Source organism: Tenrec ecaudatus, chromosome 2 (assembly GCF_050624435.1).
Source record: "Tenrec ecaudatus isolate mTenEca1 chromosome 2, mTenEca1.hap1, whole genome shotgun sequence".
Taxonomy (NCBI): Eukaryota; Metazoa; Chordata; class Mammalia; order Afrosoricida; family Tenrecidae; genus Tenrec; species Tenrec ecaudatus.
The window spans coordinates 140,864,543-140,890,515 of record NC_134531.1 but is presented as its reverse complement, the minus strand read 5'-3'; the positions used below and the strand labels follow the sequence as shown (position 1 = coordinate 140,890,515).

At 51.9% G+C, this 25,973-nt stretch overlaps 1 protein-coding gene across 6 annotated transcripts in view; it reads left to right on the top strand.

Moving 5' to 3' along the window:
• Positions 1-473: 473 nt before the first annotated feature.
• MACROH2A1 (macroH2A.1 histone) overlaps positions 474-25,973 on the top strand; it is a 71,723-nt gene continuing 46,223 nt past the window's right edge. For 2 of the 6 annotated variants that reach the window (XM_075541581.1, XM_075541582.1), the window contains exons 1-2: positions 476-668; positions 8,941-9,145. In XM_075541581.1, coding sequence (XP_075397696.1) covers positions 8,974-9,145 — 172 coding nt within the window. In that variant the 5' untranslated portion in view covers positions 476-668; positions 8,941-8,973. Of the gene's footprint in view, positions 669-8,940; positions 9,146-25,973 lie in introns of all 6 variants that reach the window. The other 4 variants (XM_075541584.1, XM_075541583.1, XM_075541579.1 and 1 more) reach the window with 3 other exon arrangements.

Genomic DNA, 25,973 nt, shown 5'->3' with positions numbered 1-25,973 from the left:
GGCTTGTGGTGGCTTGAATCCAAGACTGTGGGGGGTGCAGAGGTGCGTGGGAAGTTGGTCCTCGGTTGGGGTGGGGGTACTTTCACAGGTCCCAATAGTGCCTCCTTTCCCACTAGGCCCTAGTGAGGCAATGAAGTCTGTGCCTCAGGCCAAGCACACAGTAGGCGCTCAATCAATGTCCCTGGAGACTTAGAGAGGCCGGGAACGGTCAGGGATTTCGCCCAGCGCGCGCCCTGCGCTCAGGGGTGGGCCAGGGGCCGGAACGGCTACCTGGGGGCAGAGGATCAGATGAACGGGCCTCGGTCCAGCCGGGCGCAGCCCGACCAACTTCCGGGGCGCCGAGTGCGGAAGGCCCCAACGGGCGCAGCCGAGGAGTTGGCGGGTCAAGGCCGGGGCGGCTGGGCGGCGCGGGGAGGGGTGGCCGGACGCGCGGGGCCGGGATGGGATGTGACGAGCGGCGCGCTGTGCATTGTGGGAATCCCGGGGCCGCGGCGACTGGTTCCAGTTCACTCGGCAGCGGACCAGGCGGAGGGGGCGATCGCGGCGCGAGCGGGCGGGAAGCGAGGAGGCGGGCGGGCCAGCGCGGAGCGCGGAGAGAAAAGGCGCGAGCGCCCCGAGGGCACCGGACCGGACACCTTGCTGCGGCTGCCGCCTCCGCCGAGCGCCCTGTAAGTGCCGCGCGGGCCCCTCGCCGCGCGCCCCGCGCCCCGCGCCCCCGCCGGGTCCGGCCACGGGCGCCAGGCGGCGGCCGGGCCTGGGGCGCCCCGGGGCGCCGTGGACTGCGCTGGGCCCGCCGGGCTCGGGCTGGGGGTCGGCGCGGCCCGCGCCGCGGCCTCGCGCGCACGTCGCCCGCCCGGGCCCTGCTGGGCGCGCGGGCTTCCCTCCGGTTTTGTTCAGAGAGCGAACCCGGAAACCAACTTCTCTTCGGGGCGCATCTTCCTACCTGCGCCGTGGTGCTTTGTGGGCAGGAAACGGGTCCCCCTGATAGGCGTACGCGTGGCTGGGCGCGGGGACCCCCTCCGTGCCGGTCTGGGCCTGGGCGCCCGGGAACTGCCGTGCGCGGAGTTGTACTAAGTGCGGCCCCCACCGGCCCGCGAGTGGCCAGGTCCCGGGCACCACAAGCGGGCCGGCGATTCCGGGGGCCGGGGTGGAGTGTGTGCTGAGGGTACGGAGATGTGGGGAGCAGGTTCCGGGTCGGCCTTCGGAGGCCACGGGAACCCCCGTGGCTCAGACTCCGTTCCCGAGGAGCAGCCTTTGTTCGCTTTGTGGTGGGGAGTTTTCTTTTTAAGGTAACTCTGGAAGGCCCCTGGCCCCCGGGGTGAAGGAGGCCCTCAGGGAAGGGACTCCTCGCTGGTGGGGGTGGTGGAGTAGGGAGGTGAGTGCGCTGCTTGCTGCTGGCTGGTCACCTGACAACAGGTGTGCAGCCTGGCGCGCCCCACCCCCACTCAGCGCGCTCCCAGAGCCTGTCTGGTCGGGCTATGGCTGCCCAGGTTCGTTTAAACACGGCCTTGGGGCGAATATTTCAGAGGGTGAGGCTTCTGCGCACAGACCTGAGGGCAACCTTGAATCTACCCATTACAATCACCTCAAGGTCCTGGTAAGGTTTTAATGACCCAATAAACAGCACAGAAGAATAGACAATTAGAGGGGGGGGCCTTTCTGCTAGCTTGCTCTTCTACCTTTGTGGTTTGAGGTTTTACCGTTGGGGCGGGGGTGGGGGGAGGGCTTTGTCCTAGGGCTTCCTGCTCCAGGGAGTGTTGTTGAACAGCTCCAGGTTTAACTCAAGTTGTAAATTACGTGGAGCAATCTAGAGCCAGCCACCTTTAGGGTAAAAGTCTGCCTTGGAGGGTGGTACCGTGACCTCGGGCTTGGATAAGTTCTTGCCTGCAGTGGGAATCAATATTGGGATCACCCCTTGTACACAACTAGCATTGCCCGGCAGCATCTAAAGGTTCTTCCGTGAGAATCTGTGTTTTTAAAACGGATTTAAATTAAACTTCCTTATCAAAACAAGCAAGACTCAAGTCTGTAAACTTTTTCTTTAGTTTCACACAGGGGTCGTGGTGGCGCTGCCAGGTAGGTAAGCATTGGACGGCTAACCTCAAGGTTAATAGTTCAAGCCCATAAGTAGTCCACAGGAGAAAAGATGAGGCTGTCTGGCCCTGTAAACATGTACAACCTTGAACTTTATACAGAAGGTCGGAGGGCGTTGGAATTAAGCTGATGGCAGTGGCGTTAGTTTTATGATGAGAGCGTGAACTCTTGTCTGCATTGTGCGTTAGCTGTCCTTAATAGAGGTCCCTAGAGAGGGGCACTAGGAGGAACGTGAGACCTTGGGGGAGGAAGAGGCTAGTGAAAATTATCAGAGGGTCTTTGGTGGTTTTGAACTGCTTCTCACAAGTCGCAGGAGAAAGAAGAGGCTTTCTACTCCCATAAAGAGTTAATCTCAGAAAGCAACAGGTGCACTTCTACATTGTCCTACAGGGTTGCTATGAGCCAGCATCGACTCGTGACAATTTGGCTTGGGTTTGCTATTAGAGTGAGGTTTTGTACCAAACTTGGTGAGCTGTGTGAAATGTATAAGACATTCTGATACTCAACCACGAATAGTGGTAGTGCAAACAGATCAGGGTGTGCAAACAGATCAGTGGTGTGCAAACAGGTCAGGGTTGGGATACCACACCTCGCGTCTGCTACTTCTGGTTTTGGAGACAGCAGGACGCCTGTGAGATCACCGTTAACTTCTCCATTTAAAGGTTCTTGGTATACACCTTGTGGGACCTGAATTTGATACCTTAAGAGATTAGGCTTTCATGGGTCTTTTAAAAGATACTTATTTAAGTAAATGCAAGCCCAGAATGACAGCCAAACACGAGTCTGTGTGGTGTTCATCCGAATTGTCTTGGGGTTATAAGAGCTTGAGGTTCCTAGACCCTGGGCTGGGAAAGAGCAGGGGTGTGAGGGGCCGGGGTTGTGTGGGTAGATGCAGTTCTAGGGGGTCAGCCTTGAATTCCGGAGCTGTACAGCTAGTGGGCTGGGTCAAGCCTGCCACATGAGGGCCATGCACTCTTTTGAATACAGTTCTTCAGACTAGCACGGGCCAGTGACCTAGCCAGCAGTGAGCCCTGGACGACCTTGGAAAGACCAAGTGAGAGTTCTCTGGGCAAAGGAGGGCAGGTTGGGAGAAGTGCTTGAGGCCCGAGCCACCACTTGAGCCAAGTCTTAGAGAGAGTAGGGGGTCTTATAGCGACCTCTTCGGGGGTCCAGGTGGCTGGCTCCTGGTGGGGTGGGGGCACAGTCAGGGAAGGCTGCAGGGGCAAATGGGCCAAGTTCTAAAGGATCCTGCTTAGAACACTCAGGAGTGGAGCTGGTCTAAAAGCAGCAAGGGGCTGACTGAGTGGGTTCTGAACAGGAGAGAACTGTGAGCAGGTGTGCGTTTCAGCTCTGAAAACGGCTTCTAGAATAGGTGACCAGATGTCCTGCTTTTTAATAATTTTCCCGCGTCCCGCAGCACTTTAAAAACATCCCGATTTTTGGAAAGGATGCACGACAAGCTAGGGTACACGGCTTTCGGCTGCCATGTGGCTATTTCGCCAGGATATAAGTTTTATCCATGGTGTCCCGCTGGTATCCTGCTTTACCAGTGTTAAAATCTGGTCAACTTTTGGTGGCAGATGCTGGCAGGGCCAAGCCAGGCCACCTGAAGAACCCTGCCCACCTGAAGTTCACACTGCAACTTTTCTGTCCATGGCCTTCCACTAGCCTGGTTACACTAGAGTTCAGTGCAGCCTTCCAAAGGGAGACATTTGGAGGAAAGTTTTCCCAGGAAGCGGTGCCTTCCTGTTGCCATGGGCGTGCCAGGTCCTTTTACTGCAGGGCCGGAGGAACACCTGGAGTGGGTTTGCCCAGGTAAAATTTTAATCCCAGACTAGTGTCCCACAGTTTACCTACTTGTGGTGGCTGACATTCATATTTGAGTTTTGTACCCCGCCCACCCTAATACCAAAGCAAGAAAAGTCAGATGGAGCAGAACACGTGATTTGGGATGTATTCACAGTCTTACTTCATCTGTCTCCGCTCCCTGTTTGTAAAGCCTTGGGTCACAGAAGGTGGGCTGTACTTTTTTGATAAAGTATTTATTTAAGTTCTCTATTATAATATTGCTAAAATTATAATAACGTTATACGTGTAGTATACATCTACGTATCCTACACGTATAACTTACAAAGAATTACAGGTATTCATATAACTCTGAAACTTCTTCTGCATTTAAATCTTTTTTTTAAATCATTATTATTGGGGGCTTGTACAACTCTTATCCCAATCCATACATCCATCCATTATGTCAAGCACATTTGTACATTTGTTGCGGTCATCATTCTCGAAACATTTTCTTTCTACTTTAATCATCTAGCTCACTTTGTGATGGGGTGTGTTTATGAATGGAAAGAGATGCTTCTCCTGACTGACTACAGTAAAGGAGCTGGTCTCTGTTCTAAGCCAGTCAGTGAAGCGTGTGAGCCCAGCGCTGTGAGTGATGGTTGTGTACTGTAGGCACATGCCTCTGGGGACATGACAGTGGGGACACTATTAATCATGTGGTGTGATTGGAGTAAATGGAAGAGAATGTTGTAAACAGGATTAGTGTCCCACACTTCAGAATTAAGTGCCTCACGTTTGCCTCTGTGACTGGGGCTGATGGGAAGGTGGGTGTTGATCTAGCTGCAGGGAAAGCGAGGGGCAGTTCTCCCATCAACAGCGATTTGAACGCCCATCCTTCAGATGCCGTCATCCCCAGGTGTTGGCGCTGGGGCTCTCTGACTTGCAGGCGTAATCAGTGTTGCCTTCGGGATCATTTGCGTGCTCATTGCTGAGCTAAAGGCTCCGTTGGTGATGGACCCGTCCTGTCGTGAGCGCCCCAGGGCTTCAGGGGTTTCCATGGCCGCAGCTCCCACAGGGGCCAGTGCCGCTGCTCTGCGACTGGGAGGCCACTGGAACCACAGGACTGTTGCACAGTCAGCTTAAGTCCCCGTGCGTCGCCCACTCCAGCGCTCAAGACAGTTGGGGTTTGCTTTTCTGGGACTCCCCAAGGTGGCAGAACTTTGAAAGTTGGAACTCCTATGGGAACCTGACCAGGTGTGTGTGCAAGAAGGGCCCTCAAGAAACTCCTCAGGTGGACTTCCCCCATGCCACGGACATCCCACGTGCCACGGCCATAGGCTCGTGACCTTTGGAAATGTGGCCTTAGGGCAGAATGTGGCAGAAAGGCCTGGATTTGCTCCGGTAAAGATCAACTGGAAAATAGGAGGCGCTCTTGCGCCTCCTCTGTCCTGCAGGGTCGCTGGGTACCGAAACGTACTTAGCGGTACGAAAGGACGGCAAGCGAATATGTGTCTAAGTTGGATCCAGAGTGCCAGCCGGGTCAGCAGGAAGAACTGGACATGACGTCCGCAGGGTCCACTGTGCGTGGAAAGCAGCTGAGCATACGAGGGGGCTCCAAAAGTGCCTGGCAAGTGGAATTGCAAGGTAAAGATTGGCCCAGGCAGGGCCGAGGAATGCTGGCATGTGCTGAGGACAGGAGGCGGGAGCGGTGGTGGTTCCCTGCTGTAGAGTTCCTGCCGTTGGCGCCCCGTCATCCTCACGGATCCCTGCAGCCACCAGCCTTCCTTCCGGTGTTAAGAATACTGAGTACGCTGCTCTGGGCCCAGCTTGCTTGTGGGGGGCCTGCGGTGTCTCTGGCTGACTCATCTGGGACTCTGGAGTAAGCTGCTCGGTTCCGCAAACAGGCTGTGTGGACAGTGACTGAAGTCAGTGGGAGGAGCTGTGGCCATGGAGATCTCTTCAGGACCAACCACAGAACCTTCACTTCCTGGCTAGCCAACAGCCAATGGAGCGGGCAGGCTAAGGTGACCACAAAGGCACGGCAGGGCTGCCTGAGGGCCAGCACTGCCCTCACCAAATGTGCGTCCCCCAGCAGGGACTAGGTCTCCTGGTTTACCGAATAGGCCGCCCTCTCCAATGATTCTATTACGTGGGGCCAGGCAGGGTTGCTAGTTGTCCCCGGGCAGTTGCAGCGCCCTGAAGAGAAGCTGGGTGTCATGTTGGACAGTCCATGTCCCAGGTCAGGCTGGATGAAGACGGGGTCAAGTGGGGTCCAGCGGGCTTTGGCTGCTCACTCTGACGGCAGGTCAGCTCTTACGTCTATTTTGAGTTGTGTCGAGGATTGGCTAGTTCCTCGTTTGTTCTGATCAAGTAACCACAGGGCATTTCCCAGCATGTCTTGCAATTAGGTGTGACCATGCAACCAAGCAGTAGCCAGTGGGTCAGGGGCACAAGTGACCTGCCCCATTTCCAGGCTTGGGTCTGGAAAGCGCACCCCATGAGTGTCCATCTTGGCCTTTCCCCTTTGGCGGCAACTCTGGCAATCACAGGTTGAAGGTGTCAGGGTCCCAGGATGGGAGGCACCTGAATCTGAGTTCGCCTGTGGAGGAGAAGCACCAACCACAGCTTTGAGTGTTTCCTGACATAGAAATAAGCATTGGATGCTTATCTGTTACAGTGGCCAGCACTGCTTTCACCAGTGCAAGTGTTCCATAGGAGTTCTAATAGAAGGCAGCTTTGTTTTTATCAGCTTTTAAATCTTACACATCCTGTTGCTGTTTTGTTAACTCTGCTGCTCACTCACTGGGGCATTGACTTATCAGGCCTCTTTGTCATTTACTCAACTCCCCCACCCCCGGAGGTCTATTTGATTAACTCGCCCAGGGTTACAAGTGACAGTCACGGTTTGCACCAGGCTGAGGAGCCCTGGTTCCATAGTGGTTCCAGGTTGGGCTGCTAACTATGAGGTCAGCAGTTTGAAGATGGGGTTTGGACTCCTATTAAGGGACAGTGTCCGAAACTCAGGGGTAGCCCTACCCTGTCCTACAGGATCGCGGGGAGTCAGTATTGCCTGGGTGGCGGTGAGTGTGGATTGGGTTTAAGGAGCCCTGGTGTAGTGGTGACATGTTGGGCTGCTGACGACAACGTCAGCAGTTTAAACCACCAGCCACTCTTCGGGAGGAAGGTGGGGCTTTCTGCTCCTGTGAAAAGTTACCCAGAAACCCACAGGGGCAGTTCGACCCTGCCCTACAGACTTGCTGTGAGTCAGAATCAAGTCTCACAGTGAGTTTTTAGCGTGCTGAGGGGGCTCGGATTGTTAGCTGTGCTGCTTTATAGCCACTTCCCTCCGAGGTGCCCCCCCCCCCCCCAGTGGTGCACGGCCATAGCTGCCTATACCCCTGCAGAACTCTGGAAGACACAAACAGCTTGGGGCAGTCACGGTTGCTAGGTCCAAGTAACAAGAACTGCCAGCTCGGTGACCAGGAGCCCTGGTGACAGATTTAGTTATGCATTGGGCTGCTAAGCTGTTCAAAACCACCACCCTGCCTGCAGGAGAAAGACGAGGCTTTCTACTCCCATAAAGATTTACAGTATCAGAAACCAGCAGAGAAAAGTCTGCCCTGTCCTATGGAGTCACTGAGTCGGAATGAACTCGGCCGCGCGTTGAGCTTTGTGACTGCTATTGGACTGTCGGAACCACGGGGCCCGGCCTCAGGTACTGGTCGGTAAGGGGGAGGCCTGGCCATTTGGGTCAGCCGTGTGAGCATCCGTGCCCGTTAGGGAAGACTTCCCTGGTGCTTCCGATGAGGCTCACCCAGCACCCTGGCCTTCCCCTGAAGCACTCCGGATTGCGCTTGCAATGGCTGCCGGTTGTTTACCGCCTTTCTCCCTCACTAGAGCTGGCCGAGCAGGCGCTGCCCGTGTCTCGTGTGCTATTCTCTCTGTTCCCCAGTGTTGTGCCTGGCGCCCCGGGTGCTTTTCGTCACCCTCGAGACCATCCTGTGAGCCGCGTCCCTGCGCACACAGTTGGCCGTCTGGCGGGAGATGGAGCGTGCGCACACAGTGCCTCCCTGTGACAGGAGCTCTGAGGGCGGAGCAGCTGGGTCAGAATGTTTGGCAGGAGTAGGAGTGAGGGCTGAAGGAGGTCCTGGCACCGGAGAACCACTGTGGCAGGAAGCGGAGGAGTAGGCCCCTGGGATGGGGGTGGGGGGAGCTTCCTGTGGTTCCCTCATCTCCAAAGTGAGACCAGAGGTGGCACAAGGACAAGGTAGCACTTGAACGCTGTGCCAGGCCTAGGTTCAAGGGCATTGCATGGTAGGCCACGGGGGCCTGATTTTACCTTAGTGATCATGGGAAGCCACAGAAGTTTCTGGACCAGCGCCACAATGGTCATGACATTGATCCAGTCCCAGTGGGGGTAGAGGAGGGGACCAGCATCGGCCAGACCCTGTGGCTTTGGGGATGGGGATTGGGAGAAGGATCCAGAGAAGAAAAAGACCAAACCCCCTTCCCTCTCCTGCAGAGGGCCTCCGATTCCACCTCGGCTGTGGCCTGGACTAACTTGCGCCTCCCCCTTATCAAGGGTCGTCAGCTGGGGACATTGTTTTGCCAAGGAACCTGAGTATATGGCAGTGCACCTTCATTCTCAGGCCTGGTGAGCCAGCTTTCCCTCCCTCCCGTCCTTCCTTCTTTCCTTAAGGCTCTGGCAGATTTATTCGCTCCAGGCTCAAGTATATGAAAATGCAATTATTAAACAAGTGTATGGGCCATGGCCAAGAAATCCTACTTTCCCACTGTGTGGCATCGAGACAAAGCACTTAAAGGCAGGCGTGGTCAGCAAGACACTTAAGTGGAAGTGGCAACATGATTGGGATCGACTATGGAAAGTGGGCTCTTCTCCTTCCAGAGGCCAGAGCCCTCCGGAGAAGGCCCCTCCTCGGCCGGCTCCAGGCCTGCCAGGAGGTGGTGGTGTCTGCTGGCAGGGCTCGAGCGTGTGGGGAAGAGGGGCCCGGTAACTGTCCCCAGTGATCCTGACAGGTGTCTCTCTCGCCTTCACAGAGTCCCCGCTGATCCACCGCCAGGGCAACCGCCATGTCGAGCCGGGGTGGGAAGAAGAAGTCTACCAAGACCTCACGGTCCGCCAAGGCGGGAGTCATCTTCCCTGTGGGGCGGATGCTGCGGTACATTAAGAAAGGCCACCCCAAGTACAGGATTGGTGTGGGGGCGCCTGTCTACATGGCCGCCGTCCTGGAGTACCTGACAGGTAAGTTTGCCTGGGCATGCCAGACATCGCTGCCTCCAATCGTGGCAGGTCTGGGAGCTTTTCAAGGGCTGATAGGACCTTTCTGTTTGTTTCTTTTACTTTGAAACAGACCTACAGAGAAATTGAGAAGACACTGACTATGTGCTTTAGATCAGTGGTTCTCAACCTTCCTAATGCCGTGACCCTTTAATGCAGTTCCTCATGTTGTGGTGACCCGCCCCCCCCAACCATAAAATTATTTTCATTGCTACTTCATAACTAGTTTTGCTACTGTTATGAATCAGGTGACCCCTATGAAAGGGTCGTTCAACCCCCCCAAGGGGTCATGAACCACAGGTTGAGAACCGCTGACTTAGATTGACCAGTTCTTGGTAGTTTTTGCCCCCTTAGCGCTATCTTACCCTCCCACCATGTGCGTTACCAGCGTTACACAGGTTTTGGTTTACATGTTACGTGCGGAGCCCTGGAGGCGCTGCCTGGAAAGGGTGGGCTGCTCACCCTGCAGCTGCCTGTTGACCTCACCAACCGCTTCTCTGGAGAACGGGGGTGTCCGCTCCCACAGAGCCAGTCTCGGCACCCTTGGGGTCACTGTGTGTTTGAATCCTCTCAGTGGCATCTTGAAGTCGTCTCAGCTGTTACACCCGAGGGCTTCAGGAAACTCAGGGAAAAGTTCCATTAGCTTTTATTTATTTCATTTTTATTTAAAAAAAAAATCACAATCCATACATCCATCCATTGTATCGAGCACATTTGTACATAAGTTGCCATCATCATTTTCAAAGCATTTTCTTGTTACGTGAACCCTTGATATCAGCTCCTCATTTCCCTCCCTCCCTCATGAACCCTTGATAATTTATAAATTTATAATCCCTCCCCATGTCTTACACCGACCACTGTCTCCCTTCACCCACTTTTCTGGTGTCTGTCCCCCAGGGAGGAGGTTATTTGTAGATCCTTGTGATCAGTTCCCCCTTTCTACCCCACCTTCCCTCCACCCTCCCGGTAACACCACTCACCACTGGTCCTGAAGGGATTATCTGTCCTGGATTCCCTGTGTTTCCAGTTCCTATCTGTACCAGTGTACGTCCTCGGGTCTAACCAGATTTGTAAGGTAGAATTGAGATCATGATAGTGGGGGGAGGAACCTTTTAGGACCTAGAGGAAAGTTGCTACATTGTACCCTGACTGGCTTGTCTCCTCCCCGGGACTCTTCTGTAAGCCCATCTGTAGGATGTACAGTTGCCTACAGATGGGCTTTGGGACCCCAATCTGCAACCCCCCCCCCCCACTTTCACAGTGATAGGATTTTTTTGTTGATGTCTGACACCTCATCCCTTTGACACCTTGTGATCACACAGGCTGGTGTGATCACATGTGGGCTTTGTTGCTTCTCAGCTAGATGGCCACTTGTTTATCTTCAAGCCTTTAAGACCCCAGACTATGTCTTTTGATAGCCGGGCACCATCAGCTTTCTTCACCACATTTGCTGTGCACACACTGTCTTCAGTGATCCTGTCGGGAAGGTGAGCATCACAGAATGCCGGATTATTAGAACAAAGTGTTCTTGTTTTGAGGGAGTACTTGCGTCGAGGCACAATGTCCATCTGCTACCTTAATGCTAAACCTATAAATCGATGAACATAGCTGTATTTCCCTATCGTTATATGTAAATATACTTACATATGTACATGTGCCATTTTCCCATGAGCTTTTTATAACCTCCTTGGAATCCATATTTGGCTACCTGGTTTCTTTAGTATTACTTAATCTAAACTAACTCCTTAAATTATTTTTTAATTCTGTCATGACATTGGTGCTTTAGAAGTGGCCAGACTGTCCTTCAGCCTGGCTTTGTCTTGTGCATAGCAGACTTCAGGGTGACCGCTGCCAGAGGGGTATCCAGCCCTTCCCAGTGCGTCCTGCTAAGAGGCCCATGCTGCCCGCCGTCCGCCTTAACACGCGGGTGGTTTTCCGTGTGGCCGTTTGGGAAAGGCAGTGGCTGCTGCTGTGGCACACTCCAGACCTCGGCAGCCTCCCAGGGGGATTCTGACCCGCGCCTGTTACTGCCGTGGTGGTAGTGGTGAACGAGGGGCCTTTCCATTTCTGCCCTTCCTTCGGGTTGTGTATTAGCTGCCATTCTTCTACAAAGAGCAGCTTTTCCTTTGCCGCTTCCTCCTCTGTTCCTCCTTGATGTCAGTGTTGCTTCGTGGGTCATTTTCTTCCATGGAGTGTAGTCCATTGAGATGACTGGACGTTCCTGCGTGTCCAGGTTGGGCCCCTTGGGCAGCTCCATCTATTCCTGCACTCTTCCTTGTCTCAGCACAGGAAGTGTTCCAGTCTCAGCCCAGACTCTCCTGCCACTGTCCTGGAATCAAGGTGCTTGGGCACTGCAGCTGCTAACCACAAGGTCAGCAGTTCTAAATCACCAGCCACTTCTCAGGAGCAAGACGGGGCTTTCTGCTCCCGTAAAGAGGCACGGTCTCGGAAACCCACAGGGGCAGTTCTACTTCATCCGAGAGGATCTCTGTGAGTCGACATCGACTCCATGCAGGGAGCTTTGTTTGGGGTTTCGGTCCTGGAATCGGCTAGTGTGCAGGGGGTCCTTTTCTCAGAGAACTGATCTGCAACTCCTTAACAGGCATGCTGGCTGGGCAGTTGGGCAGAGAGGCCAGTCCCGTTGTTAGAACTGAGGTTGTCTGGATCACATGCAGCCCCTAAGAGATGGAGAAAGGGCCCAGGCACTGCTGTCCAGGTTTATTTGCTGCTTATACCGTGTACTGCTTGATGCCCATTGGAAAGTCTGGATGGCAGGAGGGATTGCTCTAGATTCTTGCAGCCAGAAAGAGGAGGCCCAGCCAGCCCAGCCAGAGAGCCTCTTCCAAGTAAGGCAGCAGCAGAGCTGGGGAGCATCTCGCTCTCCCAGGAGTCCCAGTATGGCAGGACCAAGGCCCCCTCCCTAGAGAGGCTTTCTCTTCTACCGAAACCATCTCTACCTACTCAGGCCGCTGTGAGCGCCAAGGGGGTGTGCACGGCCACTGTGCCATGCAAACTCAGCCTACTCGTGTTTCCTCATGCCAGGACTCTGGGGACACAGTTGTTAGCCTGAGGTCAAGTTCAGTGTCATGTCTACCATCCAGATGCCCCTTCTCACGTCAGACTTTCTCACGCAGAATCTGAGGATGTAAGTGACACCCGCCCTATAGCAACGCTCCAGACTCTCTTGGATCCTCATTCTCCAGCCCGGCCTTGGGTCCTTCGATGCCTGGGCCATGTTGCGTGAGGGTGAGGTGCAGTGGGGGTGGCAGCCACTGCCCCGAGCCCTGGAGTGCACGGGCTAGACCCTGTGTGCAGGCTCTTTGCCAGACCAGAGAGCGCCCAGGAGGAGTGAGACGCCCTGGCTGGCCACTGTCCCCACTTAGCAGCTGTGCGAACTATAGGAGACACGCCGAGGCCACGTGGACAAGCCCACGAGCCCAGGGGTGGTAGTGTTGGTGTGGTGTGGATGACGTGACCGGTGAGAAAGTGCTCTGAAACTTGGCCTTTCTCTTTGGCCCTCATTTCCCCCTGGTTGGCTGACCACCGCCTGTGAGAGCCCTGGACTCTTCTAGCCTCCCAGTGTGGACAAGGCTGTGGTCTGTGTGCGTGCATGTGCGTGCCCTGCCGCCTCACTCTGTAGGGTCTGTTCTTTCCGTCCCCTTCTTGGACACAGGCACGTCCAGCTGCCCTGTTGGATGCTGCTTTTTAAAAGGTGGCTGTTCTAGGTGGTGCCGGTCAGGCTCAGGACCTTCACCTCCAGGGCCCTGATGGCCAGTTACGCAGAGCTACCCCCCTTGCGTCCTTGTCCCGTGGAGGGCCCAGTGAAGGATTTTCCCCTTATCTGTTCAGCTCACACTGGTGTCTGTTCACCTTCCGCCAGCAGGAGGTCCCAAGGGCAGGGCCACGGGGAGTCCAGGCGCTCGGGATGCCCTGGGTCTAATTGGTTCTGAATGGGGGATTTGACACCTCCTTGGTTCCTCAGGATCCCCCGGCACCTCAGGGTGCCGTGCTCAGAGAGAGGAGGTTGGAGGTGGTCAGGGGCCTCCATGTGAGCTCTGCACCTTTTCTCCCCCCCCCCCCCACCCCGCCTTTCTGCTGCAGTAAACACACGTCACAAATGGCGTGCTGTTTCCCGTCTGCATGTGCTTGGCTGGTGGACATGGATTATGCCCATCACGCTGTTCAGCTGGCATCCTTACCCACTCCCCACCTCCCCCAGTGACATCACTTGGGGGGCGCCAACAGCAGTGGGTGGCACTCTCAGAGGAGCTGACACCACAATGATTGCCTATACAGTTTTTGTCATGTCTCTGCAGAGATGTATTATTGGGAATACAAATAGCTTTATAAGTATTTCCAGGGGAACCGATCACAGCGATTGACATATAGCCTCCTCCCAGGGGGATAAGCAACGGAAAAGTGGGTGAAGGGAGACAGTGGTCAGTGTAAAACATGAAAAATAATAATAATTTATAAATTATCAAGGGTTCACGAGGGTGGGGGTACGGAATGGGCTGATACCAAGGACTCAAGTAGAAAATGTTTTGAAAACGATGATGGCAATATATACACAAATGTGCTCGACACAATGGGTGAACATGTGGATTATGATAAGAGTTGTACGAGCTCCCAATAAAATGGTTTTTTAAAAAAAAAGTACTTCTAGTGGGTTAATGAGAAAATAGTTACAGGGGTGGAAAGGAGGAGCCGATTACAAGGATCTACATATAACCTTCTCCTTGGGGGGCGGACAACAGAAAAGTGGGTGAAGGGAGAAGTTGGACAGTGTAAGATATGACAAAGTAATAATTTATTAATTATCAAGGGCTCATGAGGGAGGGGAAGCGGGAGTGGGAGAGTGGGAAAAATGAGGAGCTGATCCCAGGGGCTTAAGTGGAGAGCAAATATTTTGAGAATGATGAGGGCAATGAATGTACACATGTGCGTTACACAATTGCTGTTTGTATGGATTGTGATAAGAGTTGTATGAGCCCCTAATAAAATGATTTTTTTTAAAAAAAGAAAGAAAGTAGTTACAACAACTAAAACATTTTGCATGCTTGCATCCATCTACCTACCAGACTAAACTCTGCTGACGGACTTCTTAAACCTGTTCCTGCTCTCCGAGCCCTTGGTCAAGTGGTTTCTCCTGCACGCGCCATGAACACATGCTGCCGTCAGTGGTGCTTGCGGTGACTGTGTAGTCGCTGGTTTTGCCAGAGTTCCTGGAGTTTCCACTCTACTCTTGTGGCAATAAGTCCTGGTGGACCTGCATCCATCAGCTTTTTGAGGCTGAAGTTAGTATTTAAGGAAAAGAAGGAATCAAACTTAAAAAGGCTCCAGTCCCTAATCTCATTGCAATTCAACTGGAAAAATGCTACAGACCATTTGCTGGTAGTCCTCATCGGACCTAAGCAATAGTGCGTTTCAGCAGTTCATAGCTATGCAACCTAAGAGTCTGAGAGCAGATTTGATGAATAAACATTACCCAGGATTCTGTATGTTCTGGTGCAGGAGGTCCGTGAGGGCGACACCAGCCCTGGTGATGCCATGGGGTCCCCTAAGCATGGTGGCTTCCTTCCCCAGCCCCCTTCCTCCTATCTGCTCCCAACAAACCGGCCGTTACTGTCCCCACCTCTCCGTGCTGCAGTCGTCTGCACAGTGGGCACTGCAGCCTCTGTCCCTTCGCACAGAGAGTGATGAGAGCATGCGTGTTGAGAACGTGTACTGTGCCTGGCACATTGTCCCTGTGACGCGCAGAGAGGATGTGCTTCCCCAGCAAGCCTGTCTGGCCGGAGGAGGGACTGTGGGCTACCCACTAACCTTAGGGCTGGCGATGGGAGATGTCACTGCTCATTCATCTGTGCTGTTTTTTCAAATGGTCACAACCCACTGGACCTCATCAGGAGCCTGCAGCTTCAGTTCTGTGCCATCTGGTTCACTTTAAGCTCCCTCTCGCTACCCCTCTGCTCCCAGCCCTCCACCCCAGCACCTTAATCTGTTCTGTTAGCAAATGCTTCTGTTGCCTGGTGTTCAGGGGCGCGGTTGCCCTGTTCGCATTTTCTTTGGTGTACGCTCTCGAGGGTATCCAGGCTAGCCAGGAGCTGGGCATGTTCCGTCCTGGGCCCAGGTCAGGCCATGCTGAAGACCAACCAACAGGAGCGAGTCTGGACTGGCAGCTGCCCACTTGCAGATGGAGGTGAGGAATGAAGGGCATGGTTGCAGGGCTCAGGCAAGTGCTTCTCCCGAGGGTCTGCCTGAGGCTGGCGTGGGTGTGGGGAGGAGGTGGGAGCCTTGTGTCTTGCTCTGAGACTTGAAGCTGGCATCTGTTTCTGCTCTTGGGTGCTGAGCCCACTCATCAGCCAAACTTAAAAGGGAAAGGCAGCATCTGGAACAAGCTTGGGTCTGGCAACCAGAACGCTCCTTCCCCAAACCTCTGTGTGTCTGGCTGTGGAGCCTCTTCCTGAGGAATGCGTTGCTGTCTACCCATCTCCTCAGGACTGTCTGGCCCTTCCTCTGGTCCCCTGCTGCAGGCAGCTGAACGCCTCATAGGTGTTCAGAGTAAGAATTCGTTAAGTGGTAGATACAAACTAAGTGTGATTGTGGGGGGACATACTTACCCCACAGCACCGGGGCTCTGTGTTCTGAATGCCAGTCAGTAGCTTGCCTTCTTCTCAGGATTCTCTGGAACCTCTCCCTTGTACCTAGCACCGTGCAGGTCAGCGCTGGGTGTGGGGCAGGAGCTGCGGGGTAAGGAGCCTGTGACATGGCTTTTGCCCCAGTGGGATTTCCAAGCCGGTTAGGGACACGCCAGGACCCAAAGGGGTAGGGCAAACCAAGGGCTCCAATCTACATATGCAAGTCTCCTCTTTGGGGAATGTGGGAAGTGTGTGGACGGTTAGGGAGGGCAAAGGCAAGAGTACTTAGGGTCTGATCGTCTTCAAAGTGGACCCGAGGCGCCCTCGCTGTGCCCCAGCAAGCCGTGTCAGCAGAGCCGACGCGTCTGGAGACATTAAAGAGGCATGGTTCACACGCCCTCTCTGAGATGATATCTGAATAACTTGGACGTGTTCCTTGGTGAAGAAACTGCTTGTAGGTCTGGGAACCTGTAAGTACTAAGACAGGTCTCTGTCCTGCAGACTTTGTCCAAGCCTTTGACGCCCGCCCTGCTGTGGCGTGACTCCCCCAGAGAAGGGGAGGAGCTACAAAGTGGTTCCCAACCTCGGAGCATAAGAGCCTTTCACAGTACAGGCTTGGGGGTCGACCCACAAGAAATCAGAGTACGAGGGAGGGCATAGCAAATGAACTGGCTGCGTTTGCGTGTCATCGAGACCCTGCCCTCCTCCTCTGTAGAGGGCCTGGCCCTGGAAAGTGCCCCTGTGTTGCATGAGCGGGAGCCCAAGGGGAAGCCGTACCCCTCCCGAATCACGCCTGTGTCATCTGGCAGGGCTTACCACACACTCGGCTTTGTGCCAGATGCCACGGGAGAAGGAAACTCACCTGCAAGCAGATACCTCTGGAGCAATTTGCCCAATGCCTGAGAGAAAAAGCTTCATTCGCTTTTTATTTTAAACCCAGAAGTCCTGTTACCTCACCTTCAGTCGCCCAGCTTCCCGCCTCGTGATGTACAGGTTTGCAAAAGTCAAATCGCCCTCCCCCGGGGCTCCTGGACATGGAGGAGAATAAAAAGCACTCCTCAAGTGGGCTCTCCGGGCAGGAGGTTGCTGCCCTTGTCCAAGGTGACCGGCCACTTGAAGGAGGGTGTTGGTTCAGATGGAGATCCGGGCTCTGACCTGTTTAAAAATCCAGTGCCCTAGTCTTGGATTCCCACCTCGCACAGGGATGCTAAGGCTGTGACTATAATAGAGATGGCATCCACCCCCATCCCCGCACCCCTGCCTTGGTAGGATCTCATCTAGAAAATAATGAAGATGCCTGGATTTGCACCGTCTTAATTGCCCTTTCCTCCCACTGTCCCCGCTTCCCCTTGCCCAGGCTTCCCATCTCCGTCTCCCCTCCCCGCCGCTGAGCAGTGAGCAGAACCTCACTTCTCTCCTAGCAGGCACGCCACAGCCACTGATGGCAGGTGCACCCGTCCCATGGTGTGTGCTGCACTTGGCTGTGACATTTCAGGGCAGCTCCTGGTGTGGGGAAGAGGCGATCTCTCACACTGGAGGAGACCCAGTCCTGGGGCCTGACCACATGCAGCAGTAAACCCCCCGGGAGAAAAGGCACGTGTGAACAAAACAGCCTGTGCCTCTTCGTGGCCAGTAAAAGGCACACCTTCAACCCACATTTCCGCTGCCTTGACTTCGGTCTGTACCTTGGGTCAGATGCTACTTGTCCCACTTGTGTTGTTAGTCCCTGGGTCTAATCCATCCCTGGCCCCTCTCATCTATGAGAAGTAGGAGCCTGCATCCGAGTAATGACGTGCGATCCTGTTACACAGACACCGCTTCAGCCAACATCCGTCCGAGTCTGGCCTGGGTAGGCTGTCACTTCCCTTGAAAGTAAGAAGGTAATTTTACCAGCTCTCTTTACGGTGTTCCTATCCAGACCACCAAATGTGTCCCAAACTCGCCCGACTCAGTGTAGAGCAGGGAGAAGGAGACAGCCAGGCTCAGCTCTTAAAGCTTCAAGACCCACTGAATTCCGACATCTTTGTCTGCAGGCATGACGGCCCCGATTTTAGACTGAACGTGTCAGACCAGGGCCCAGCTCACCCTTGCTAGGATGTCTTCGGGCAGTTGTGTTGCCCTGGGACTCAGCATCTCACAGTGCCTAGTGTGCATAGCAAAACCCTCAGCTACCGGTCGCTCTCATTTCCTTTAAGTAAAATAATCATCATCATACAATGCGGAAAGGGCAGGGCAGTAATTCGAAGGGGAGGGGCTGCCCCTGGCACACAGTGGGAAACTGAAGTTGAAAAGATGGTGCCCTGCCCTGGGTCCCCGGCACGTGCAGACCATTCTAAATGCATGTTCGCTCTTCTGCTTATATCAGTTCATTTGTGTTTGAAACTTTAATTACAAATTCACTCCCAACCCCACTGCAGAGGCTTGAGCTGGCCCTGGATGCCATTGGTTTGAATTCATATGTGCATGTGAAAAGGGGGTCAGATTGGAGTCAGATTATTTATTGCCATTAACCTCTGCAGCTGGTGATCGTCATTGAAGTCGTCACTGGGAGTGCGCTTACACGAACGGTTGTGACTTAACCGGAGGTGCTCCCCTGGGATGCCACGCTGTCCAGCTTCAGTCTTCCGAGGAGCATGACTGGCTCCGTGCTGGATCAACAGTCCAGTGGCCCTTGACACAGAGACAATCTGTATCTCTTGGCTCTGAGGGTGCCTGGATGATCCTGGCCACGTGATTGGCTAGTTCATGGGCACCAGGGGGGGGGGTTAGGGCTCAAGGCTAGAGCCTGGAGACCATACATGCTTATCCCCTACGTCAGTGGTTCTCAACCTTCCTCATGCCGCGACCCTTTCAGACAGTTCCTCATGTGGTGGTGACCCCTCAGCCATAACATTATTTTCGTTGCTACTTCATCACTGTCATTTTGCTACTGTGATGAATCGGGCACCCCTGTGAAAGGGTCGTTTGACCCCAGGTTGAGAACCGCTGGCCTTCATGAAGGTCCAGAAGAGTATAAGTTCGAGACCAGTGGCCCCACTTCCCGGCATCTCCCTGTGCTAGCCTTAGATCAAAGGGGAAGGCCTTGCTTTCTTAAAGATTCATGGTGTTGCCCACAAACAAAACCTCGTTGGAGGCAAGGAGTCTCACTGCTGCTTCACAATATTCCTGTGAAAGGCAGTCTGCAATTTGGATTTCTGACTTTAGGCCTGACTTGCAGACGGGTAGAGGCCGATACTGAGGGCTTTGTTTTTGCGAGGGCCGCTTGAGAAGCAGACAGCAACAGCATTGCAAAGGCGGTGGCCCAGCGTCAGTGTCGTCATCGCCATCTCCTGTCACACCTTCCATCCAGGAGCCCTTCACTCGGGTTAGAGCCCGTTTCTTGGGGTTTATGTAGTGAGGGGTCATTTTGATGGTAACTTTAGCAGATTCTGTGTTTCGAGTACGTTGTCGTTGTATCCATGAAGTTCTCAGCTCCATTTCCTCACAGTGCGCTATTCTACTTGAATAGCAATTAAACAGAAGCCAGTGGACTGTAATGTGCGTGCTGTGCTGCTAACCTGCAAGGTCAGCAGTTTGAAACCACCTGCTCTGGAGGAGAAAGATGAGGCTTCTTACTCCAATCAAGAGTTACAGCCTCCGAGTCCCACAGGAGTTCCACTCCCCGCTGTCAGGTTGCTAATGAGTTTGAATCCATCAGCTCAGTGGTAGTTTAAGTGGTAGGTTTACTCTCCTAATTTCTCAACTATTTTTTCCCCCCTGGACTCCTTTGTAGATCATTCTGATTGGTCTCCTCGAATTTACAGTTTATGGGTCTGTGTTTGTTTACCTGTGTCTATTCTATTTAATTTAGCCATAGGATTGAAAATTTTCTGTTCTAAGTGGTCTTTTTCATTACTAGCGTGTTTGTTTGGTTCCTTTCTGAGTCATCTTGTCCACTTTTTATTCTTGTTTTCAAATTTCCCCTACGTATATTATGGTTATTCTGTACTCATCTGAAGAATCATAATACTTGAGGTATTTGTGAGTTTATTTCTGCTGGATTTTGAGTCATTCTTGGGAAAGCCTATCTGTCTCCAAGGTTGCTATTTGGTGCGTCTGTGTTGCCATTTTCACATTGCTCTCTCTGGAATTTGTCCTGATAGATGGATGGTATGTGAGAGAGACCAACTTCACTTTGCTCCTGTTGCGCTTCACCCAGTTATCGCAGCACAATTAGTTGATAGCCCATCTTTTCCCTAATGTGACAGGAACTGCCATCTTTATCACAACCGCTTCCAGAAATAATTAAGGCTATTTCTTGACTTGCTCTTTTGGTCCACTGGTTTTTGTAACCTGTTTCTCATACCTACTAGGCCTTTTATTGTCTTTTTATTTTTGTAGACATGAATTTTTCTTTAATGAGCAGCAGATAGCCGTGATAAAAGTCACATGATGCCAAAGAATGTCCAGTGGAATTTGTGTTTCTCTCCTGGACTTTTTTTTTTACTGCTAGTCAAGAGGTTGTTAATGTTGTTAGTTCCTTATATTTCTAAAAATACTCTGATTTTCTATCAGAAAAATAGTGAATCCGGAGGATACTGTCTTGTTAAGTATGAGCGGCATTGTTGGTTGGGAGAATCTGAGGATGTGTGATCCTGCCACACCCTGTCTTTTCTGACCCCCAGCCAGCCTGTGGTCTCGCTCTGGACTGTGCGCTAGGCCTGCCTGTATCCCGGGCTCACCATTAGACTGCTCTTCCCTGGGATGCCGATAGGGCTTTGTAGTTCACCACTGCTCGCCATGAATCCTGAATACTTGTTCTGACAGATGAAACCTTAGAGAAGGTCCCTGCACTCCTTTCCCTAACTACTTGCTGGCCACGGCAATGCTCGGTTCCCTTGCTTAGCTGTTCATCAGTAATAAAGATCTGTGAACATTGCCAAGCCTCATCAGGCAAGAGGTACCAGACGAGGTGGGTGCCAGGCATTCAAGAGCCACAGTCAACGTCAGCCACCTCTCGTCAGGATATTCAGCCCTGAACAGGAAGGCCCAAATGCCTACCCACTGTTTTTTAAGGTAATAAACAAGCAAACACCACATCATGTCAGTGATGATAAATAAATTACATAAAGTAAAACAGGGAAAGAAGCCTGGAGGGCCACGGTCAGGGTAGCATTCGACATGGCGCATTCACACAGTGGTCAGAGAAGGCCCTGCTGAGAAGGAAAAGAGGACACACGCTGTGCTGGGAGACGTGTTACTGAAGGTGGAACAACAGGAGTAAATGCCAGTGTGTGACTAGCGTGGCTGACTTAGCTGGGGCAGAGTGGGTGAGGGGGCAGAGGTGAGGGTGAGGCTGAAGAGGTAACCGGAAGCCTTTGGCTTCTGCTACAAGTGAGACAGGCCTTTGGAGAATTTCAAGCCATTTACAAGGATGATCTCCATACAGTGTTGAGAATACACTAGACTCTTCTCTAGTGGAGAGGGAGAGGGAGAGGGGGGGAGGGAGAGAGAGAACTCGACATCGACTCAGGAATTGAGAATTAGAACCTAACTCCACCGTTCATCTACTGGTTTGCCCTACTGCGGTGGCTTGCATGTGGCCCTGATGCTGGACACAATGCCTCTGATATTTCAGATACCTGCAGGCTTGCCTGTAATGGACAGTTTTCAGCAGAACTTCCAGACTGAGATGAAGAAGGAGGGCCTGCCTGGCAATCTACTTCTGAAAAGAGTTGACCAATGAAAACCTTATAATTAGCAGTAGATCTTTATCTGTTATGGGGCCAGCAGATGAGCCTGTCTGTTGGAAGGCACTTGACATATGACTAGGCAAGAACTGTCTTCTCATATAGAGTTGACCTTGCTAATGATGGAGTACAGCTTCCAGCAGCTTCATCTGCTGATAGAACATGGTTCAAAACGAGCAGGAACAGCTGCAGCCATTAAGAATCGGCATATATAGCATATGAAATATGAATTTAGGACCAGTGGAAATTGTGAAAAACAAAATCGAATGCTTGAAGATGATGTCCTAACCATTAGTGAACTGAAATGGACTGGTTTGGACCATTTTGGTTCAGGCACTCCTGCGGTCTACTATGCCGAGAATGACAGATTGAAGAGGAGGGCAACACATTCGTTGTCTAAAAGAACATTTCTGCTTTATCCTGAAGTACAAAACTGTCAGTGAAAGGATCATACTAATAAATCTACAAGGAAGGCCGGTTAATGTGACGATTGCTCACGTTTGCATAGCCACCTCTAATTCAAAGATGAAGAAATGGAAGGTTTCCTCAATTCTAAAATTGATCAAACGATCCAATATGCAGTTAAGGTGCCCTGATAATTGACTGGAATGCCTTGATTGGAACATGATAGTTGGAAGGAAGGAGGAGGCTTGGTAGCTGGAAAATATGGCTTTGGTGGTAGAAACGATGCTGGAATCATACAGAATTTTACACAAGCACAGACCTAGTCATTGGAAATGCCATTTTTGACAACTCAACACACTAATCTACACATGGATCTCACCAGATGGGAAACACAGGGAGCACATCGACTCCATCTGTGGAAAGAGACAATGGAGAAGCTCAGTATCTTCAGTCTGCATAAGGTCCAGGGCTTCAGTGGCAAGATCAGTTGTTCATATACATCAAGTTCAAGTTCAAGTTGAAGCTGAAGAAATTAAAACAATCCCGAGAGTGCCACGCTAGGACTTTGTGTGTATTCCACCTGCGTTTACAGACCTCAAGATGAACTGTAATGCACTAATGAGGGAAAACCAGCTGAGTTGTGGGATGACATCAAGAACATCGAACACGAAGAAAGGAAAAGGCCATTAAGGAAGACAGGCAGGAAAGAAAAGACCAAAGAGATGCAAGAAGAGATTCAAGCTTGCTGTTGAATGTAGCATGACCAAAGCAAATAGATTGAATCGTGAGTCAGAGACACACCTGGAGATTTAAGGCACGGTAGTGAAATGTGCAAAGACCATGCTTAGTGTTTCTCCAGCCTTTGAGAGCTGAAGGTCTTGAGTTGCGTTACTGAGAGAGTCTATGGACAAAGTACCGACTGGCTTAAGAAGCATCAAAAGAAAATGGAAGGAACACACAGTAACGGCAACAAAAGAATCCATTGATGTCCAGCCAGTTCCGGAGGGAGCATGTGATCGAGAGCTGATAGTACCCGAGCTGCACAGAAGATGTTGGTGGAAAACAGACCCAGGATTTGATGGAACACGGATGAAGATTCTTCACCCAATGGATGCAGTGCTGGAGCTGCTCAATTGTCCATGCCAAGAAATCTGGAGGATAGCTACCTGGCCAACAGACCGGAAGAGATCCTTATTTGTGCCCATTAACACCCCCCCCCCAAAAGTGGCCCAGGAATTATTAAGCAAAATTATTATCATCTCATGCTTATAAACTTTTACTGAAGATAATTTTAAAATGTTTGCCGCAGTACATTGATAGGGAACTGCCAGAAATTTAAGTTGGATTCAGAAGAGGCTATCAGATTTCTAATGTTGTATTTGAACTAAAGGCAGGAAGTATCAGAAAAAATGTTTACCCATGTTTTAACAACTATGCAAAGTCATCTGACTACGTGAGCCATAACAAATCATTGTTAAGAATGGGAATTCCAGAACACTTAATTCTTTCCAGTCTGAACCTGTACATAGACCAAGAGGCAGTCATTTAAACAAAAGGGCTGTGAATGGTTAAACACCAGGGGAGGGTGTGTGTCAGCCTTGTATCCTTTCACCACACTCAGCCCATCTTTACGCTGAGCAGCTAATCCGAGGACATGCATACTACATGGAGAGCAGAGTCAGGATTGGAGGGAGACTCATTATCAACCTGAGATGCATATGACACAACCTTGCTTTCTGAAAGCAGAGAGGACTTGAAGCACTTGCTAACGAAGATTTAAAAAAACCTAGAGTTTTTAGTTATGGGTTAAATCTCAACAGAAAGGGAAACCAACATCCTCACAACTAGACAAGTAAGCAAGTGGTCCATGATAAACAGAAAAAAGATTAAAGTTGTCAAGGATTCCATTTTGCTTGGATCTACAATCAAGTGCCCTTACAAGCAAGCAATGTTCAAGAAATCACACTGACTTACTGTACTTAGTTCCGCTGCAGAAGGCTGCTTCCAAGCGTTCAAAGCAGAGATAGCGGCAAAGTGACCAACTAAAGTGCATCTGACCCAAGCCAGGGTGTTCCCAGTCACCTAAAATGCACGGGAGAGGTGGCTAATGGGTCAGGAAGCCTGAAGATGAGTTGATGCCTTTGAATTATCACCAAGAGTATTGATTTCACATGCCATGGACTGCCAGAGAATGGACAAACCTGTCTTGGAGGATGTACAGCCACGGTGTATGGGTGATGAGACTTTATTTCCTGTACTTCGGACCAGTTTCAGGAAAGATCAGTTGCTGGAGAAGGACATCATGCTTACAGTAGAGGCTCAGCAGAAGAGTGTGCCCTCCAGGAGACGGATTGACCCAGTTGCAGCAGTGCGCTCAGTGCAGGACGGGGCAGGCAGTGTTTGCATTCTGTTGTACACAATACGGTCACAATAACATCTAACAACAACTAACAAGAGGCTAATAGACCTCGGAAGATAGTAGTGAGTCTTAGAGGGTCACAGCAGGCTGTCATGAGCTGGAGGAAATAAGACTAGTGGGGACACTACAGTTATTAGGCGCCCTGGAGTGGGCTCCAATTGACAGTGACCCTGTGCACAACGAGACAGCGCCCCGTCCTGCGCCAGCCGCCCAGTTGATGTGTTTGAGCCCGACATTGCAGCCCAGCTTGTTGAGGGTCTGCTCTTTTTCACTGCCCCTCTGCTTTATTTTTTTCATGCTTTATGGGGTTTATTAGGAAAGCTAAAAGATTGCAAAATATTAAAGTTTGTTTTTTTGCGTATGTGCCTGCAACGCTTCATCTCAGCCATGTTGGCAGGCATGTCAGTCATGTCTGGTTCATCAACCAAGGTGGCTCGGCCTCTGCCTGGTCCAGTAAGCCAGGAAGCCTGCCACTCCTCAGCCCCATGGGCTCAGTGTGGCTCCTCCACTCTGTCTCAGTCTTTGTGCCAGAGCTCGGCAGCCTCTGCTGCTTCGACCACTTCAGGCAAGGATTTCTCGTGTGCTCCAAGGTGCTGCTTTCTCTTTTGAGTTATAATTAACATATCCTACAATTCCACTGCTATAAGGAGAAAAATCAGACAGGCTCCAGCTCCCAAGACATGCAGACAGACTCCTCATACACATGAAATTCTCTGCTCAGTAACCCTATACCATTGACTAAAATACTATGCCTAGCAATAGAATGGCCTGAAACCCGAGGCAGGGGCCGGCCGGCAAACTTTTGAGATAGAAGAGCCAATCCTGCCCCTCCGACAGTTTAAAAATTATTCGAGAGCCATAAATACATTTTTTACAAACAAATGAAATCACTGGATCTGAAGATGAAACTGATAGTTTTATTGTCATTTTCGATTTCACTTCTGAGCCACATGTGTGTCCCAAGAGAGCCACATTTGGCTCAAGAGGCGCAGCGTGTTGACCCAGGGCTAGGGTGATGATGGAGGGTGTATGGCAGTAAGATGACCGTGATGGCCACAAATCCGAACCAGGGGCTTACAGAAACAACGATAAGAATGGCTCTTTTTTCTTGATGATCACAAGTCCCTCCTCTTGTTTCGGACACGGCTCCCTGCCCCTCTGCTTCACCAAGCATGGCGTCCTCCAGGGACTGGTCTCTCTGGACAACCTGTCCAAGCTATGGAAGAGTTTTGCCATCCTGGCTTCTAGGGAGCATCCTGGCTGTCCTTCTGCCGAGACAGACTTGTTCTTTTAACAGGCCATGGGACTTTGAGTGTTCTTCTCCAGCCCCAATTCAGATGCACCCACTCTTCTCCGGTTTTCTTTAGTCAGTGCCTGGCTTTCACTGTCACAGGTTCTGAACAGAGCGAGTGAGGAGTGTCTCAAGATGCTGAGGGGTTTCAGCTCCACCCAGCAGAGAGAGGAGCCGGGCACCCCTACTTGCTTGCAGGCAGAGGCATCCCGCAGAGCTGAGGGCATCCTGAGAGCCCTCTGTGGATGACCACCAAAGACAGCGTCCGAGAGGATAGAGGAGATGCTGCAAAGACCCTCTCTCCTGGCAT